This window comes from Notamacropus eugenii, chromosome 2, assembly GCF_028372415.1.
Source record: "Notamacropus eugenii isolate mMacEug1 chromosome 2, mMacEug1.pri_v2, whole genome shotgun sequence".
Lineage (NCBI taxonomy): Eukaryota > Metazoa > Chordata > Mammalia > Diprotodontia > Macropodidae > Notamacropus > Notamacropus eugenii.
In genome coordinates, this window is record NC_092873.1 from 343,372,464 (window position 1) to 343,392,180 (window position 19,717).

General features: G+C 38.7%; 1 protein-coding gene across 5 annotated transcripts in view; it reads left to right on the forward strand.

The window, feature by feature from the left end:
* The window catches only part of TEX2 (testis expressed 2), a 162,501-nt gene that overhangs the window by 107,335 nt on the left and 35,449 nt on the right, over positions 1–19,717 (forward strand). For all 5 annotated transcript variants that reach the window (XM_072645810.1, XM_072645812.1, XM_072645809.1 and 2 more), the window contains exons 5-6: positions 3,016–3,263; positions 19,146–19,295. In XM_072645810.1, the coding sequence (XP_072501911.1) occupies positions 3,016–3,263; positions 19,146–19,295 (398 nt within the window). The remainder of the gene's footprint in view (positions 1–3,015; positions 3,264–19,145; positions 19,296–19,717) is intronic.

The window sequence follows — 19,717 nt, forward strand, 5'->3', positions numbered from 1 at the left end:
GTAACTAAAAATTATAATTATAGCTTTTTATTCTTATTTATTCTCTGTGCAAAATTTTCCAAACTCCAAATGAATCTTAATATTAACAGATGTTTTACACTGCATGCAGTGAGGAGGCTGAGTAGTATGATAGAACCTAGGTTTGATAAGAGCCTTTCCAAAATAATTTCCTTTCTTTCTTGAATTCACTATGAACTGCGTATTTGCAGTTACTAGATTCTTTATCACTTTGCATTTGCCTCTGCTACTTCTAATTCTTTGCTGTATTAGTTGTATGACTTATAAAACTCACTTTTCTACTGTGTGTGTTTTTTAAAAACTGCTTCTAGGAGCCCTGGTGGCTGCAGCAGCAACAGCAGCTGTTTGTGGAGCTCTGGGCCCACAGATTGTGGGGGGATCAAGCAACTGATCAGAGAGGTATTGCAGGGAACTCTTTGCTAGTGCCGAGGCAGGATTCTCTTGCTTTGCCCTGCTTGGATCTGAGTTGCAATCCTGTGGCGAGGAGGAGTGCTGGCATGGTGGAGCTTGTGGCAGCAGTGGAGAAGGAATCCTCATAGTTCCAAGGCAGAGGAGAGGCTTGAGGTCACTCACAGACCAGAGGACAGACTAGGAGAAGAGTAAACACTTCTCCTTTGATCATACAACCTTGGAAGAGCTGAAAATTTGCAGGTCCCTGGAAGTATATCTGAAAACAGCAGCACAAAACCCCTGAAGCTTGGGACAGTACACCATCCCATCCCACCCCCACTGGAAGCTGAGAACTACCTTGATAAAGAGCTCAAAAGTCAAGTACTTGACTGGCAAAATGGGCAAACAGCAGGAAAAAAAATCAGACTATAAGACTGCTTCCACACACCAATTCATATTCTAGGATGTTTCCTGTTGACAATGTTAATTAATTCAGTTAGTCAACAAGCAGTTTTTTTTACTTTATTTATTTATTTATTATTTATTTGACTTTTAACATTCATTTTCACAGAATTTTGGGCTCCATATTTTCTCCCCTTTTGTCCCCTCCCCCCACCCCAAAATACCGAGCATTCCAATTGCCCCCATCACCAATCTGCTCTCTCCTCCATCATTCCTCTCTGCCCTTGTCTCCATCTTCTCTTTTGTCCTGTAGGGCCACATAACTTTCTATACCCCTTTACCTGTATTTCTTATTTCCTAGTGGCAAGAACAGTACTCCACAGTTGTTCCTAAAACTTTGAGTTCCAACTTCTTTTCCTCCCTCCCTCCCCCCCGCTTCCCTTTGGAAGGCAGGCAATTCAATGTAGGCCAAATCTGTGTAGTTTTGCAAATGACTTCCATAATACTCGTGTTGTATAAGACTAACTATATTTCCCTCCATCCTATCCTGTCCTCCATTACTTCTATTCTCTCTTTGATCCTGTCCCTCCCCATGAGTGTCGACCTCAAATTGCTCCGTCCTCCCCATTCCCTCCCTTCCATCATCCCCCCCACCCTGCTTATCCTCTTATCCCCCACTTTCCTTCAACAAGCATTTTTTAAAGACCTACTATGTGTCAGGCACTATGTTGGAATTCTAAGACAGAAATACAATACAGTACACAATTTATATTATTAGGCATTATATATTATATACTAGGCATTGTGCTAAGCTGGAGATTCAAATAAGAAAAAAAGACAGTTCTGTCCTCAAGTTGCTTATGTTGTACTGGGGAGACTGTGTTTTTCAAAAGTAAAATAAATATAAAGTACTGGGGGAAGATGGAGGAGCACTGTTACTCTGCTGGGAAGGAATCAGAAAGGGCTTCTTGAAGAAGGCAACCCATGAGCCAAGCTTCAAATGACCATTAGGGATTTGAAGAGACAGATGGGGAGGGAGTGCATTTAGGCATCAGGAATTGTTTGTACAGTCATGGAGATATATAACAGTGTCATGTGTGAGGACTAGCAAGCGTGGCTGGATTCAGGAGTGTGGGAAGGAGTGCAGTTTATAATAAGGATGGCAAGATAAGTTGGAACTGGATTGTAATAAGTGGCAGACTTCATATTGGATCCTAGAGGCAAAAGGGAGCTACTGGAATTTATTAAGGAAGAGAGTGACATGGTCAGATCTATTCTTTAAGAAAATCACTTCAAGTTTTGTGTGGAGGATGGATTGGAGTGGGGAGAAACTTGAGGTGGGGTGTCCACTTAGAAGGCTGTTGCAGTCATTCACACTACAGGTGATGAGAGACTACGGTGATGGCTGTGGGAAGAGAGAAGGAGATATACAACAGATGTTGCAAAAGTGGAATTGACCAGTCCTTGACAACTGATTGGACATATGGGGTGAATGAGGAGGGTGAAGAGTAATTGCTTGAGTAACAGAAAGAATAGTGATATCCTCCACGAAAATAGAAAGGTTCAGAAAAGGGTAACTTGTGGGTGAAAGATCATGGGTTCTGTTTTGGGCATGAGCATATTCAGTGTGAAGTGCCAGTGGAGCTTCCAGTTCAAAATGTCTAATAGGTTGTAGAACTAGTGCTTAGGATAGAAGAGAATGAACGTAGACATCTAAATCTTTGATCTCCATAGAGTTCTCTCATAGAGTTCATAATTAAATTGGCATTTGAAGGAAATTGGAAATTAATGAAAACGGAAATTGAGCATGTGACAAAGAGAGTGTGGAGAGAAAAAGAAAAGAGAAGGAAGTTCAGGGCAGAGCTTTAGATGTACCCACAGTGAGCATGATTTGAATGATGGTTTAATTAATAAACCAAAGAGCTGTCAAGCAGGTAGGAGGAGAATGAAGAGAGTGAAAGCACAGAGGAGAGAGCATCTAAAAGGGGTCAGTGGTCAGCAGTACCAGATATCCCATGGAGGGCAAGAAGCTGAAGTTCTCTTTTTCAGGCAGATTTCTTATCTGAACTGGTATAGCCTGGTATAAAAGGCTTATATAACCTCAAATTATTTTAACATTACATCAAAAGTTTCTTTAGTAATGAGCTCTCTTTATTGTTACTGTCTCGACTTTCATTTCTTTCTTTCTTTGTTTTTGCTTTGTAGGGTTCTTGCCTACACACAGCAGACACAATAGCCAGTCCAGCAACCTAACCCATAGTCGCAGCAGCAGCAAAGGCAGCGTGGAAGAGTTTACATCTCAGCCTAAGCAAAAGGATCTAGCAGGCAGTGTGCGGCAGAAGGTACTCCTGCACTATGAGGTATATATGGCCAGGTGTGTCCCAAGAGAAATACCAAGTCCCCAGAGGAGCCCAGTACAGAGTGCAGAAAGCAGTCCTACAGCTGTCAAAAAGGTACGTTCACTTGTTCATGCTTCCCCCTTTTGCTCTTTTTAATTAGAGAACAGGGAGGAAGGAGTGCTTAAGTGAGATAATTATAGATGAATGTCAACGTGAGTGTCAGTTATACTCCCCAATACTCAGTTTTGTTAGCTACATCCAGGGCTGCTCAACAGTATCATGGCCAAAGTACAAGTGAAAGGTGACCTGGGAAATCTTCATTTGTCATTCAAGTTGTTCTAGAGCTCTCTTTTGTCCTCAAGTCCTGCACACTTTAACTACAGATTTAATGTTGTAAGACATTAATATTGCTGTCCCTAGCGAACCAACTTTTTAACTTAATTAGGAGAAACGATGGAGTTAAAGTTCAAATTGTCTAAGTGGCAGGCATCTAGCAATAATCTTTGTTCATGTTCTTAATTTAGACTGGGTTTTTTTTTAACTTTTCAATATGCCAGCTATTTTATTCCTACAAAAGAGGCCCCAATAGACCCCTGCCCCACCTGATTCAACTGATGATGGTAAAATCAAGAATTTTTTAAGGTTGGACCCACAAATTATAGTTCAGCTTTATGGGGGGAAAGTGAGGTTTCCAGGGCTCAGACTCTAGTTTGTAAATGTCCAGAAGCAAGTCACTCATGAAAAAAAAAGACAGGAGATTATTTATTCTTCCCATCATCTGGCAACCTCACTGACTATTAGTACATCTTGCCATTCTGTTATCAAGTCCTTATTGGCCACATCCTCCACATCCAGCATTTTTCAGGTAGGCTTTGGAAGACACAGACACGGGGATATGGTCTGTGTCTTCAAGGAGCTGACAGTCTAGTTGGGGTGATAAGATACAAACATCCAATTAATATGCTAACATGAAAGGCCATAGAAGAACCTGGTTCTTCCACATACATTCCAGCAGACACCTAAAAATGGTATCAGACCAATTAATGATCGAGAAGACCAAAAAGAAACAGAAATACACTTGTCTATCCAGTCCAGGACTGCATGAAAAGTCATCCAGAAGCCTTTGGGGCTGGGAGAAGAATCTCACCAGGAGAGGTGAGCCAGCCAGAGCTCTGGTAACAAGTCCAGAGCCCAGAAACTCTAGGGAAATCTGAAGTCTGTAGGCCCTCTCAATGATGCTCCAGCAGGGGCCTGAAATCTTTAGGAGCACTGAGCAGAGGTGCACTAAGAGAGGTAAAAACCAGTAGGATTTCTACTCTAAAGGCCTAAAGTACTGGGTCTCAACCCGTTGGAAGAGAGAATTAGATAACTGCCAGCCTCTCTAGGTCAATGCAGAGGAAGGCAGGGCAGGGTGACTCACACCTTCGAACACTTGAGCCACCACAAGAAAGAAGGCCAGCACAATGAGAGGACATTTTTACCAAAGGGTTTTCCAGGAGGCCTGAGACCAGCATGATCTCTAGCATTTCACTGGAGTATGTTAAAGCCATAGCAGGTGATAGAACCAACTCATCGCTGGCAGTTATGCAAGGAGAAGATTGATGGACCAAGTACAACACTGTATTGGGCCATCAGGAAACAGAGAGAAACATGGAATGAGGTAGAGGGGTTCCAGGAGAGTAGTGGGAGTAGCATTTATACTAGAGGAGACAGGGCCAAACAGAACTAGATTACCAAGGTAGATCATTTTAAAGATACAAATGAAGGAAAAAATCATACTTCTGGACCTCAAACTATATTATAAAGTTAAAATATTGTAAAGTAGATGAGTGGAACAATGTAAACAAGGGGATCTCAGAATTTGAATGGGGAAAAATTTACAGCTTCATTTTCATATTCTCTAATTGAAATTTAGTGTTTTCTTCAATTGTTAATGTAGGAAACAAAATATTTTTCTGAGAGAGGGTCTATAGAGCTCACCACAGTATGAAATGAGTCCATCACACAAAAAAGGATTAACAATCCCTGGTTTGTAGCACCATCTTATACCTCATCGTCAGTTCACAATAGACCCATTACCAGAATATTCAGTTTCATACCAGACAAATTTTTTGTGTGTTCTATTGCATTTTTATTTATTTTTAAATTTTTTCTCCAAATATATTTAATGCAGTTTGGTTCCCCAGGATTCCAAATGTTGTAGGGGTATACATCTGCTAGTTGTGTGTTTGACTTTGCTGTAGGTAATTTTCCCAGTAATATACCTATGTCCATCTACTTTGGAATGCCTGTTTGCATCTACAGAATTATTTTCATTACTTCACTAACAACTCTTTATTAAGCACCAGCTGTATACTCAGGATTGTGCTAAGCACTTGAGGAGACACAAAGGTGAATGAGACGCATTCAGTGCCCTGAATGAGTCTTCAGACTATTTCAGAGGGACCCTGTTATAGAAATATACTATAATTAATAACTAGATCATTCTTCTGGGACAATTCCATAATTTAGATCTAAAAAGTGGAAACCTTTCATGCCACATCTTTCACTTTCTACACAAAAAAGGATAATATCTTAATGCATCACTGAAAGTTTAGATCAGTTGAACCTGTCAATAAGCATTTAAGTATCTCCATATGTGCAAAGCGCTGTTGTAGACTGGAGATAAAAACAAAAAATAAAACAATAATTACTCATAAATAAATGTATTCTCATTTGTGGAAATGTGATGTGTGTATGTGGTGTGTGTGTGTGTGTAATTTTCTTATAATGCCATATACGTACATACATGCGCACAGGTAGTTTGAGGAAGGCCCTGGCAGTTAGGGAAATCAGAAACATCTTCATATAGAAGGAAGTGCTTGAATTGAATCTTTTTTTCTTCAAATTTATTATTTGTTTTCAGTTTTCAACAATCACTTCCATAAGTTCCAAATTTTCTCTCCCTCCCCAAGACGGCATGCAATCTTATATGGGCTCTACATAGACATTCCTATTAAACACATTTTCACATTAATCGTGTTGCATAGAAGAATTAAAATGAATGGAAGAAACCATGAGAAAAACAAAATGAAACATAACAGAAGAGAAAATAGTCTGCTTCATCCTGTGTTCCCTCTCCATAGTTCTTTCTCTGGATGTGAATGGCGTTTTGTATCATGAGTCCTTTGGAAATGTTTTAGGTCCTTGCATTGCTGTGAAGGGCTAAGTCTATCAAAAACAGTCCTCACACACTGTGGCTGTTACTGTGTATAATATTCTCCTGGTTCTGCTCATTTCACTCTGCATCAGTTCATATAAGTATTTCCAGGTTTTTCTGAAGTCTGACTGCTCATCATTTCTTATAGTATTCTGTTACATTCATAAGCCAGAACTTGTTCAGCCATTCCCCAGTTGATGGGCATCCCCTCTATTTCCAGTTCTTGGCCACCACAAAAAGAGCTTCTGTAAGTATTTTTGTACATGTGGGTCCTTTTCCCATTTTTATGATCTCTCTAGAATACAACCCTAAAAGCAGTATTGCTGGGTCAAAGGTATACACATTTTTGTAGCCCTTTAGGCATAGTTACAAACTACTAGTGTAGGAGATAAATTCTTTTTTTTATTTTAAATCAAAACCCTTATTGGAATGTCTGGTACAAGAACATTTCCAGTCATAAGACATATATTACAAATCATCGAAAAAGATCATTGGGTTGCATGTCTACTCTTTAAAAAACATTTTTGAAATGATGAAGTCTAGATTACTACGTTGTTCTCAGATGCGCTGTGTGATGATCGTCATTCCTGCTGAAGTTTGTGGGGTTTGCCGTGATAAGTGCCCAGCTCAGCAAGTTGTTTAAGCCTTTTTTGCAGCAGTGTTCGTAACGAATACATCCGTAATGAACAGTGGCCACTATATGAATAGAACAAAGCTATCTAAAAGTTGTACAGTTAGAACTACCATTCAAGTCAAAAGTCATTATCTTTATGAAAATAGTTTCATGTGGAAAGTGATCTCAGTCATTTGCAGGCCTTTGGGGCTTGCTTTTCTTTATATTTATTATTTTATTTTTCTTTCTTTATTTTTGTTAGTTTTGTTGCCAACAACTTTGGTGTGATGATAATCTGGGGAGGAATGTTGGTCCTGCCCAATTAGTAAAGAATCGTTTTCTTGATCATTTGAGTTGCACTAATACCTTTCACAAAAGTAACCCCTCCCCCCATACCACCTCCTCACCCCTTTACACTTGACACTCACTAGCTGTGTGACCTTGGGCAAATCACTTAACCCCAATTGCCTCATCCTGGGTCATCTCCAGTCATCCTGATGAATATTGGGTCCCTGGATTCAGGTGGATCTGGAGGAGAAGTGAGGCTGGTGACCTGCACAGCCCCGCTCACTCAAGACAAAGTAAGGGAGCTGGAAATCCTCTATTCAGTTTCTAGCTACTATTCTAATCAGGGCAGCTAGGTGGTGCAGTAGATGGAGCACCAGTGCAGGAATCAGGAGGACCTGAGTTCAAATTTCACCTCAGATACGTGACACTCACCAGCTGTGTGACCTTGGGCAAGTCACTTAACCCCAATGGTCTCATCCTGGGTCATCTCCAGTCATCCTGATGAATATCTGGTCACTGGATTCTGATGGCTCTGGAGGAGAAGTGAGGCTGGTGACCTGCACAGCCCTCCCTCACTCAAAACAAAGTCAAGTGCAAGTCATGTCACCATTTCTCTGATGGCATTGTCTTCTTCGGCAATGAAGGACAAACACACACACGCATGCGCGTGCACACACACACACATACACCAATTATAGGATTTATTTTACTCAAATGATCAAGCCAGGCTTCAACACATGCTTTTCTAGGGTAATCACTGCTACTTTCACCTAATCATTTTTTCATCTAGAGCTTAGCATTTCAAGAAAAGGGCATTACATTTACAAAAAATAATTGTATGTAAATGTGGGATTATACAAAACAAGAAAAAAAATCACCTCTGAATTATTTTAAAGTTGTGTAAAGCTAAGCATATTTGAGGGCAAGTAAAAATTCTATTTCCTAGGCATGTTCAGCATTAAAAAGATTTATGCTGCTCAGTGTTTCCAAATATTCTATTTCCATTTTCTGTTATGGGTTAACATGCAACCACCAACCAACTAACCTTCCAGCTAAGAACCTAGGAGATAAATTCTTAAAATAATAATAGGAGTTACATAGTGCTTTAAGATTTATTAAGTACTTTACATATGTTGTTTCGATCCTCATACAACCTTGGAACATAGGTGCTATTATTGTACCTATTTTACAGATGAGAAAACTGAGGCACAGAGAGACTGATTTGCTTAGAGTCACACAGCTAAGTGTGTGAGGTGGGATTTGAACTCAAGTTTTCCCAACTTTAAGTCCTACCTCTGTCCACTATTCCACTTAGCACAGATGTAATTATATGAAATGAAATGCTTTTGTATAAGCAAAATTAATGCCATTGGGATAAGAAGGGGAAGCTGGCAACTAGGAAAAAGGTTTGTGCCAAATATCTCTAGTGAGGGTCTCATATTTAAGATCTGTCTCACTCACTCTCTCCTCTTCCCTCCCTACACACACACACACACACACACACACACACACACACACACACACACACACACACACACACTCACACATATATAAAACCAAAAGCCATTCCTCAAGTGGACATAATATGAGCAAACAATTCTCACAATAAATGAACTACTAACAACCGTGTAAATGAATTCTTCAACTTATTTTTAATGAGAGAACAAAAATTGAAGCAGTTCTGAAGTATTGTTTACACTGAGTAAATTGCCAAAGTTACAAAAGATAGGAACAGTCAGTATGAGAGAGGTTGGGAAAAGTTGGGCACACTAATATATTGTCAGCGGAATTATCTAACCATTCTGGAAAGCAGCTTGAAATTATGCCAAGAAATTAAAATTAAAATTAAATTAATTATGCCTATGTCCTTTTAAAATTAAATTAATTACCTATATCCTTTGATCTAGAGATTCTGCTGCTAAGCATATATCTCACAGGGCTATTAACCCCCCCCAAAATTTTTAAAGGCACATATTCACCAAAACATCTGTAGTACCTCTTTTTGTAGAAGCAAACAGCTGGAAACAATACATCCCTGTTGATTGAGGAATTAATAAACAAATTGTGGTACATTAATATAAAAGGCTGTGTTATAAGAGATGTTGAAAAGTAATGGGGACACTTATATGAACTGATGTAAAGTGAAGTAATCAGAACCAGGAAAATATATGTATATGTGTATGTGTATTATATGTAGAATAGTTACATATTATATGTCTGTAAATGATTACTATGTGAGTGTGTACAATTATATATATGGATATATATAAAACACACACATACATATGTGTATACATAAGTACATACATACACACCAGCAATGTCGATGAAAATAACAAAGCTGTGAAAACTTTATGCTCTGAGATCATACAACCAAGTTTGGCTTGCAAGAATTATGAGAAAGAACCTCCTCCCACTTTACAGAAGTGAAGAACTGTGAGTTTAGAACACTGAATATGGCCCATATCAGATTGCATGCCATCTGGGGGAGAGGGAAAAATTTAGCACTGAAAATCTTATGAAAGTAAATGTTGAAAACTAAAAATAAATTAATAAAAAAGAACATTGAATATCATGTCAGATTTTTTCAGTATGTTGGTTAATTTTTCTGAACCCTTCTGTTTCTTCTTTTTCATTCTTTACCATACAGAATGCCTGAGGGAGGGGATATGTGAGGAAATATGGGTGATATGAAGATAAGATATCAATTAAAATTTTTTTAATTTAAAGATTTTTTTTTTAAAGTGAGAATGGGGTCCAACTTAAAGTATACTATAAAGCAATTATCATCAAAACTTTTGGTAATTGTTACAAAATAGAAAAGTTGACCAATGGAACAGATTAGGTTTACAAGACCCAGGAGCAAACAGACATTATAACATAGTGTTTGATAAATCCAAGAACACCAACTACTAAGATAAGTATTCCCTACTTAAACAAACACTGGGAAAACTGGAAAGTAGTCTGATTGAAACGAGGGTTAGGCCAACATCTCATACCATATGGCATATTAATCTCTGAATGGATACATAACCTCGATGTGAAAGGTCATATTTTTAAAAAAAATATGTAGGTAGCAAGGAGAGTTTTTACAACTATAGGTAGAAGAGAAATCTGACCAAAGTATAGAGATGATCACAGTAAATAAACAAGAAATTTGATACATGAAATTGAACAGATTATGTATATAAAAATTATTTCTTTAGAGTGAATAAGTTAAATGGGGAACAATCTTTACAGCAAATTTATTTGATGTCTGATATCCAAACTATATAAGGAATTAGTACAAATGTTTAAGAACAAGTCATTCCCTATCAGATAATCAAAGGATATGAACAGTATTTAAAAGAAGAAATGCAAGACATCAGAAAGCATAGGGGAAAATTTCCAATCATTAACAATAAGAAAAATGTGAATTTAAACTTCTGATTGGCAAAGATAACCAAAAAAAGGAAAATTACAATTTTTTAGGAGCCTGTGGAAGGACAGACACATGAATACACTGTTCATAAAGCTATGAATTGTTCCATCCATTCTGGAAAAAAGTCTGGAACTCTATAACCTGAAAGGCACTAAACGTTGCATATCTTTTGACCCAGTGATCCCACTACTAGATGTATACCCCCAAAGAGATTAAAGAAGAAAAAGACACATAAAATGTTTAATGCAACACTTTTTATTATAGCAAAGAACTGGAAACAAAAGCATCCATTGAAGAATGGTTGAATGAATAAAGATATACAACAATAATGGAATATTATTGTGCCATGAGAAATGATGAAAAAGATAGATTTAGAAAAACCTGGCATGGCTTGTGTCACATGAGCAGAACTAGAACTACTTATACAATAACAATAATATTGTAAAGGAAAACAATTTTAAAAGACTTAACTCATCAGTACAGGGCCTAACCACGATTCTGTGAGACTCATCTGGAAGCAGTGCTTCCCACCTCTTGTCAGAGAAATGATGAATGAATTGTGGGTGCAGAATGAAACTTAGATTTGTCTGGCTGAGGTCTCACCTGCCTGGTGAGCCCAACAAATCACTTCCTTATTCTGGGCCTCATCTGCTTCCTGTAAATTGAAAGGATTAGATTAGATGATCTGAAAAGTCTCTTCCAATTCTAAGATTTTGTTTCTAATTTACAAATCACTTCAGCTTTCGTATTTTAGTTCAAGGAAATGGTTGATTCTTTTCAGTCTTTTAGTTCAGATAGTGGCTCATTGGACATAATGAATTTGAGGAGGAACTGAATTCATACTCCATCCTGTCGCTACCTTGGGCAAGTCATGTAATTGCTTTGTACCTGTTTCCTTCTCTGTTAAGTGAAAAGGTTGTATAATATAATTCTAAAGTCCCTCTCAGTCTGAATCTGTAATCCTGTGAATCCCTTGTATTTAGAGGCCTCGTACTTATGTGATTGTTACATTCTGTGCAAAGAACATTTTAGGGAGCTCCTATACTTTTGCTCAAGGATCAACAATTGGAGATAACATTAATGTAGACACAGGCCATTGTCATGATGCATTTGGGCACTAATAGAAATAAACAATCACTGTCTTCAAAGAGCATTCTACTGGGGTGATTCATTAGGTACACATAAATAGAAAAGGTAATCATGAGTGATGGGTATAAGTAAGGAAATCTAGATAGGCCTCCATTACTTCTTGGGAAAGAAAAGAGATTGGAGAAATCAGAGCAGGCTTCACAGTGGAGGTGACGCCTAAGCCAAGCCTTTCAAAAAGAGAAGGATCTGGAAAGGATGAGATGAAAAAGAAATGCATTTCAGACAAAGAATGGGCAATGCAGATGCATGGAGGCAGAGTAAAGGACCGTAGTTAGTAATCCTGTTTGACTGAAACATGGTGTGTGAAGAAGTGAAGCTGGTAAGGGAGGTAGAGACAGGTTGTATAGGGCTTTAAATGCCAGTTTGTATTTGTCCTTGAGACAGAAATTTCTGAGCAGGGGAGTGCTGTGGTCAGACCACTGCTTCAAGATTATTTTGCCAGTTATGTGAAAGACAAATTAGAAGTGAGACTTGTAGCAGGGAGACCAGATAGGAGCTATTATAATTGTCTAGGCCAGAGGTAATAGAAGTGATGACGGCTGGGGGTACAAATACCGGGATACCAGGGGCAGGTCACCTGCAAGGAATTTGTGGACTCAAGCATTGTTGAGGTCAAGGTAAAGATTTATTACACTTTTCAGCAGGCAGGTTCTCAGGGAACCTGAAACCTTAGAGGGGTACAGGTAAAGTATATATAGAATATTCTATGGGAAACATGTCAAATATGCTACCTAGGTGTTTTGGGGTGGGATTAGGGAGTGGTTAAGGAGTGGTCAGTTCTTAAAGGAACATGCACTTTTGGTTTCTACTATGCAGATATTTTACCCAGAGTACATTGGGAAATAATCTAAGGAGGGGCTACCTGGAGGTATGGTTTTAGGCCCAAAATGTCACTAAGTCAACTAAAGGTCAAGGCTGGCTCAGAAATGTCAGATTGCTCTCATCAATGTCTTGTTAGACAAGATAAATGTAAGGGAGTATACATGTGTCTAAGTCTAGAATACATATGATTGGTCAGTGAGTAGTAAATCTCAGTATGACCCAGTGCACAGCCAGTTCAGTCAGCACACAGCTGGTTCAGTCTAATAAGTTCTATAGTTGTAACTGGCTGCTGTATCAGGGAGGGAAATAACAGTTGTTGCTGAGGTAGACTGTGTCCCTGGACTGGGGAGAAACTGCCTGGGATAGTGTTTGGAGGCTAGGAATAAATGTGATTTTTAAAGAGAAATGTGATTTTAGAATTGGGGTCCAAGCACAGGTACCCAAGCACCCCATCAGAACAATTCATAGTAAATGTAGTTGGCTGATAGTGTTTTTTAAGAGAATAGCGCACAACCTAACTTCTGCCTCTTAGTCTGTCCCAAGGGTGAGGAACCTGTGACCTTGAGGCCACATGTGGCCTTCTAGGTCCTTGGGGGCAGTCTTTTGACTGCCCCCAATTTTACAGAACAAATCCTTTTATTGAGATGATTTGTTCTGTGAAGTTTGGAACAGCCAGTGGCCCAATTTTGCTGGAACTTAAGAGGGCATGAAGGGGACTATCATGAAATGAATGCAGAAAAGCAAACTGAAGCCAAACTGGAAGGCTCTCTCTGCCAGGCTGAGTATACATTTGATCCTAGAGGCAAAAAGGAGCCCTTGAAGACTCTTGATCAAAGGTGTCACATTATCAGCTCTCTGCCTTTTAAATTGTCTTGTTTGCTATGTGAAGAGTGACTCGGAAAGAGGAGAGAGCAATAGTAGTGAGGTCACGTAGGCAAATGTCGCAGTAGTCCAGGCAAGAAGTGATAAAGGCACAAACTAGGGCAGTATCTGAGAAAAGGAGTCAGATGCAAGAAGTGTGTTTGGAGAGAGAAGGACAACAGACAAGACTGAGCAACTGATCTAATGAAAGAGAAGGAGTAAGGGAGAGTCAGGGATGACTTCAAGATAACAGTCCGGGGTGACTAGGAGGCTGGTAGTGCCCTCCATTGACATAGGGAAGTTGGGAGGAGGGGTAGTTTATAAGGAAAGATGTATCCATTTTGGATGTATTGAGTTTGAGATACCCACAAGACACCCAGGTTCATAATTTTTTTTTTGCATAGTCTGTAGTTCAGCAACATTTGTTGTTCCTGATAGTTTTTCTTCTTAGGGTACATCCTGGTATAATAATTGGAAGGAAATGTCAGAGAATGAAGTCTTTTTTTAAAAAAATTTTTTCACTCATCTTTGTTGATAAAATTATGCAATATATATTCCAAAATTTCAAGTTTCTGGATTACAAAAATTAAGTATATATGATGAAAACTTACTACACAAAATGAATGTCTTTAAAACTCTAAAGTTAAATCTCAGAAAAAACACAATGTATCTATGATGGTCAAGAGGAGATAAGATTAAATCACAACTTTATTTATGAAAATACTCATCAAGGATTTTTTTTAATAAAAGCTGCCTCAGAATTGCTACATAGTAAATCTTAACAGGGCAGTTTGTTTTTTCCTTTAAATTAATTGGGATGAAACCAAAATTATTTGGATAAATCTGAAACCAAGTCAAGTACTGCTTCCTGAAGTAAGGTAGAAGACAATGTTTGGGAAGGTAAGTTTGAGTAAATAGTTGTTGCCTTTACTCTAAGCAGTATGTGGATCTTCAAACACTAACACATTCTGTCATAGGAATAGTATTTCTTCAACATACGATCTAAACAGAATTTGTATCTGTGCTAATTTGAGAAAGCATAGTTTCTACTTTATTGTCTGTTTGAATAATGGCCCAAATTTCAATTACTTCTTTACTTGATTGTCTGTTTTGAAAATTCACATGGTGGTAGTAAACAACTTAGCAGTTTTTATAAAATTCCAGAAAATGAACTATTCTCAAATATCTGTTTCAATATGATGGTCATAAAAAGTCTGAAAGATGAACTGTTCTTGATGACTTCATTTTTATTTGTATGTGTAGATTACCTTTTTATTTTTTTGAGGCAATCAAGATTAAGTGACTTGCCCAGGGTCGCATTGCTAGTAAGTATCTGAAGCTGGATTTTAACTCAGGTCCTCCTGACTTCAAAGCTGGTGCTCTGTCCACTTCACCGCCTAGTTGTCCTGTAGATTAGCTCTTAAGATAACTGAACAAGACAACCACCTTTCCCCACCACCCTGCCCCTTTCCTGTCCCTAGAGAGATAAACTTGTGCACCTTTTCTTGTTCTGGTCCAAAAACCATTCTCGTATTTGCTCTAGGAATGTGATTTTCCTTACCTCACTCAAAACACACCTGTCAGTTCTAGCAACTTCTTTGTGGCTTTTCAGTGTTTTATTTATGCTTTCAGATGTGGAGATTTGGTGTGGTGTTGTTTTTTAATGTCACAGTTGCTTCTCTGCCTTCTTCAAGACTCAGCTCAAGTACCACCTTTTGTAGGCCTTTTCTAGGTCCCCCGAAAGTCAGTGCCTCCCCCCTAAAGCTATCTTTTTTGTACTTTGTGTAGTGCACATGCCTCTATCCACATCTGTATACAGATATGTTCTTTCCCTTGTTAGGATATAATAGGTTTCTTTAGGGCACTCTTATTTCTGTATTGCTAGTACTTAGCGCTGTACCTAACACAGTGCCTTATAAATAGGAGCTAAATTAAATGGTAATTGCTTGTTTGATCATCGTGTAGAAATATAAACGCCACTGATCTGCAAAGTGTTTCCTAAAGCTGTATCAACTGTAGCATAGAGACAGCAATAAGGAGAAAGCCAGAAAAAGCTGCATCAAGATGTCATGTCAGTCCTGCCCACAGGAACCAAGAGATTTAAAAGAACAGGATAAATATATGAGAAAAAGGACTTCTTGTTCATTGCATATATATTATACAAAAAAAAACCCCAACCTTCTTCAAATGGCCTTTAAAGTGAGTTAAATTAGCTCAGTGGTAATAAAATGACTGTTAATTTATTAACAAAATATACAACACAGAAACAGTGAGTTGCAATAACAGCTCTTTTTAAAAAGAAAAGTGAGGTATTCTGAATACATCCCAGCTTATCATGTAAACAGGGAGGTTAAAGGTCATTTTACATTATTATCTGCCTCAGTTTTGCACCCTGTAGATGTCCTTACTGTAAAGAATAAACAGTAGTACTGTTTATATCTACATGATTCCAGATTTATATGTTATGCTATGTTTTTCCCACTATTAGCAGTTACTTTTATTATAAACAACAGGTTAAATGCCCCACTAGTCCCCAAACTGTTTAAAAATTTTGTCTAATGAAAATGCTAAGAATCATGTTTTTATTTATAAATACAAATAGCTTTGGATTTACAATAAATTTTTTATTTTCTTTTTTTTAAGAAGTTAGTCATAAAAAAAGGCCATCATCCATATTGCAGCTACTGTGAATATGTCATTAGCATAGACATAAAGGTTGAGACAACCCTTTGCTGCTTCTTCATTTCTCATAATCATATTCTCTTTGGGGAATGGGTGGGACAAAAAAAGTTGGGGAAATGGAATGGTGAAAAGATCTGTTGTCATGTAAGTGACACTGGATTAGTTTTGAGTAGTTGGGGTTTTCCATCCCAATCCTTCATGTGTTCTGGAAGATTATTCCATTTAAAAAAATTTTTTTCCCCTTCTTTAAGTGGTAAGGAGGAGCCTGGCAGGACAAACTGAAGGATTCAATCACTTGGCACCCATTGGCTGATGTAATTTGTATTTTGTTCTTGAGGCAGAAGGGGCAAACAGAAGATCTGAGCAGGAGAGTGCTGTGGTTATGATAAGGGCTCAGGAAAGATAGAGGAACAATAGAGGAACCCCAAGTTCCTCTGCTCCCTGCATGGGCCATCTGGAAAAGAATTTCATAAACTCAAGTATTCTTGAGGTTAAGGTGGTAAAGATTTATTATGCTTTTCAGTGGGCAAGAGTTCCTAGAGAACCTGTGATTTGAATGGGGTACAGGTAAAGTTTATATAGTATATTCTGTAGTAAGACATGTGCCAAATGTGATGACTAGGTGGGGTTAGGGAGTGGTTAAGGAGGTGTTAGTTCTTAAAGGAACATGCACTTTTGGTATCTACTGTGCAGATATTTTACCCAGAGTTCATTGGGAAATAGCCCAAGGAGGAGCTACCTGGAGGTGTGATTTTAGGCCTGAAACATCACTAAGTCAACTAATGGTCAGGACTGATTAAGGAATACCAGGCTGCTCTCAACAATGTCTTGTTAGACAAGGTAAATGTAAGGGAGTATACGTTTGTCTAAGTCTAAGATACATATGATTGGTCAGTGAGTAGTAAATGTCAGTATGATCCAGTGCACAGCCGGTTCAGTCAATACACAGCTGGTTCAAACTAATAAATTCTATAGGTGCTGCTGACTACTGTAGCAGGAAAGAAGATAACAGTTTTTACTAGGGCATGCTATTCTTGGGCTAGGGATTGTATTTTGAAGCTAGGGAGAGATGTGATTTTTGGAGAGAAATGTGATTTTAGAATTGGGGTCCAAGCACAGGCACCCAAGCATCCAATCAGTCAGATCACTACTTTAAGAAGAATGAGAACTGTGTTGGGAGTCAGAGGGACTTAGGTTTGGAACTGCTGCTTACTAGCTATGTGACCTTGGGCAAGTCACTTGCCTTCTCTGGACTGCAGTTTTGCCATCTGTAAAGTTTTCCCTTCTAGTTTTAGTTCCTATGATCTTAGTAAGGTCTCTAGGAGAATTTATTTAGAAAATTACATGGGATAGTGTAAAAGTAGCTAGCTGACACAGTAGATAGAGCACTGAGCCTAGAATTAGGAAGATCTAAGTTCAGAATCAGCCTCAGACACATACTAGCTATGGGACCCTGGGCAAGGCACTTAACCCTGTTGGGCTCAGTTTCCTCATCTGTAAAATGAGTTGGAGAAGGAAATGGCAGATCACTCCAGTGTCTTTGCCAACAAAACTCTTAATGAGGTCATGAGGCACTAGACATGACTGAAACAACACAACAAAAAGCTGGACTAAATGCACAAAAAACCAAGCATCCCACTAAAATCTGAAAGAATACAGGAAGAAAACTGACCCAGAAGACTTTCACAGCTCTTGAACCACCTAACAAATTGCTAAGTGGTCTCACTCTACTAAGCAATAGCCAATACTATAGTACAACATAGTGCTGTACTAGGCTCTGACAAAGAAACCCTTCTAAAACAGGTAACACTGGTCTGAGCATTCCTACCTGCAACATACAGGACATAGAATGAATGTATGATGTGATGATGAGGTAGTAATGTATAGTCTTACCATAGATTGCAGGTGAAGAGAGAATGGACCTAAATATCACAGCTTGAAGCTAGAGGGAGGGCAGGAACAACCAGCAGTTTAATTCATTATGGATCTCTAACTTGCTATATACCCAAGACCCTTAGCACTGGAAAAATGCATTTCACACTAGGGAGCCAGGCTCAAACCTCCTTTCCTAGTTTAGGCAGAAGTCCTTATTTAACTACATTGGGAAGAGAAAGAAAATTAGATATAAATTTAATTATTTCTCACTTCACATCACCTAGGTTGGGCTTGGTCTTTAGGTTTGTGAGGAACAAGGGTCTTGGGAGATAACCAAGTTGGAAGTTCCTTAGACAAGGAGGGTTGCATGTGGCCGTTTTTTAATTCAAGAAGGAAAGATGGAATTTTCAGAGGTGCTAAGACACTTGCTTTACAGAGAGCAAGCCAGAATGCCAGGATTAGCTATTCAGGAGCCTTGTGTTCCAAATAAAAAGAAGAAATTCATTCTTAGACGTGAGTAGCTTAGAATGAAAGAAAAAGATGTTAAGATTTCTGATTTTTAATCCTGGGAAATTTGACTAAACTCTTTATAATAGGCAAATTAAAAGGAGGTAAATTGGTTATCTGGTAAAAGCAGGAGATAACAGACATCCCCAGTACTGTATTGCTGTTGAAAGACCTAGAGAAAGGCACCCAGATTCTCCAGAGAGAATTTATGGGAAGGTGTGACAAGAGCCACGTAAGATGAGAGCCATAGATGGAGAAAGAACTGCCCACACCAATGAAGCTGTCAGACTATTGAAATATTAGTATAAAATATGTAGCTATTTTTAAGGCAAACCAAAGAGCAGACCACAAGGGAAAACTCCTGTAATCTTTCATCAGTGACTGGTTGCAGGGAGGTGTGGAGATACGTGTCTGGGTATTTCTGTTTTGCCCATTTGATGAGGGTTTGTTATTCATAACAAAGTTGGTCTAATATTACAATCTCTGAAAATCACATAAGCTGCCTGGCTGTAGAATAGAAGCACATGCCTTGTTTTGCAATAGGCATCTAACTACTTTTAACCTTGTGTCTTTTACCAGTTGACACCAGAGGCCCAGCCCCAAGAAGAAGAGGAACAGGAAGCCTGGGTCAACGCCTTGCTTGGAAGAATATTTTGGGACTTTCTGGGAGAGAAATATTGGTCTCACTTCGTGTCAAAGAAAATCCAAATGAAACTCAGTAAAATAAAGGTATTGTTTTCTTACAGGGTAATATTCTTTGTAGTTCAATGGTAGCTTGTGAAGATTCCCCCAGTATAAAAGTTTTGACTATAATCTCCTAAGTAAAAATAATTTGACACATTCAAGTGACAGAATGAAGCCAAAGGGTTAATAATGCTAGTCCCATATCAGCCAGCTGTATGTTAAAGGTAAGTATGATCAGAGGGGAGCAGGAAGGGAGACATGGGGCTAGGCTCAGCCCTGCCTCACTCTCTCTGTATAGTGAGGGGCCTAATCAGCACTATTGATAACAGTGTCTTATGATGGAAAAAGGACCAGATTATGAGTTAGAAGATCCGTCCTGTGTCATTTTCACCTCTGCCACTAGCTAAGTGATCTTTTGGGCAGTCCCTGCCCCTGAGGGGCAGCAAAGTGTGATGGAAGGCACTTAC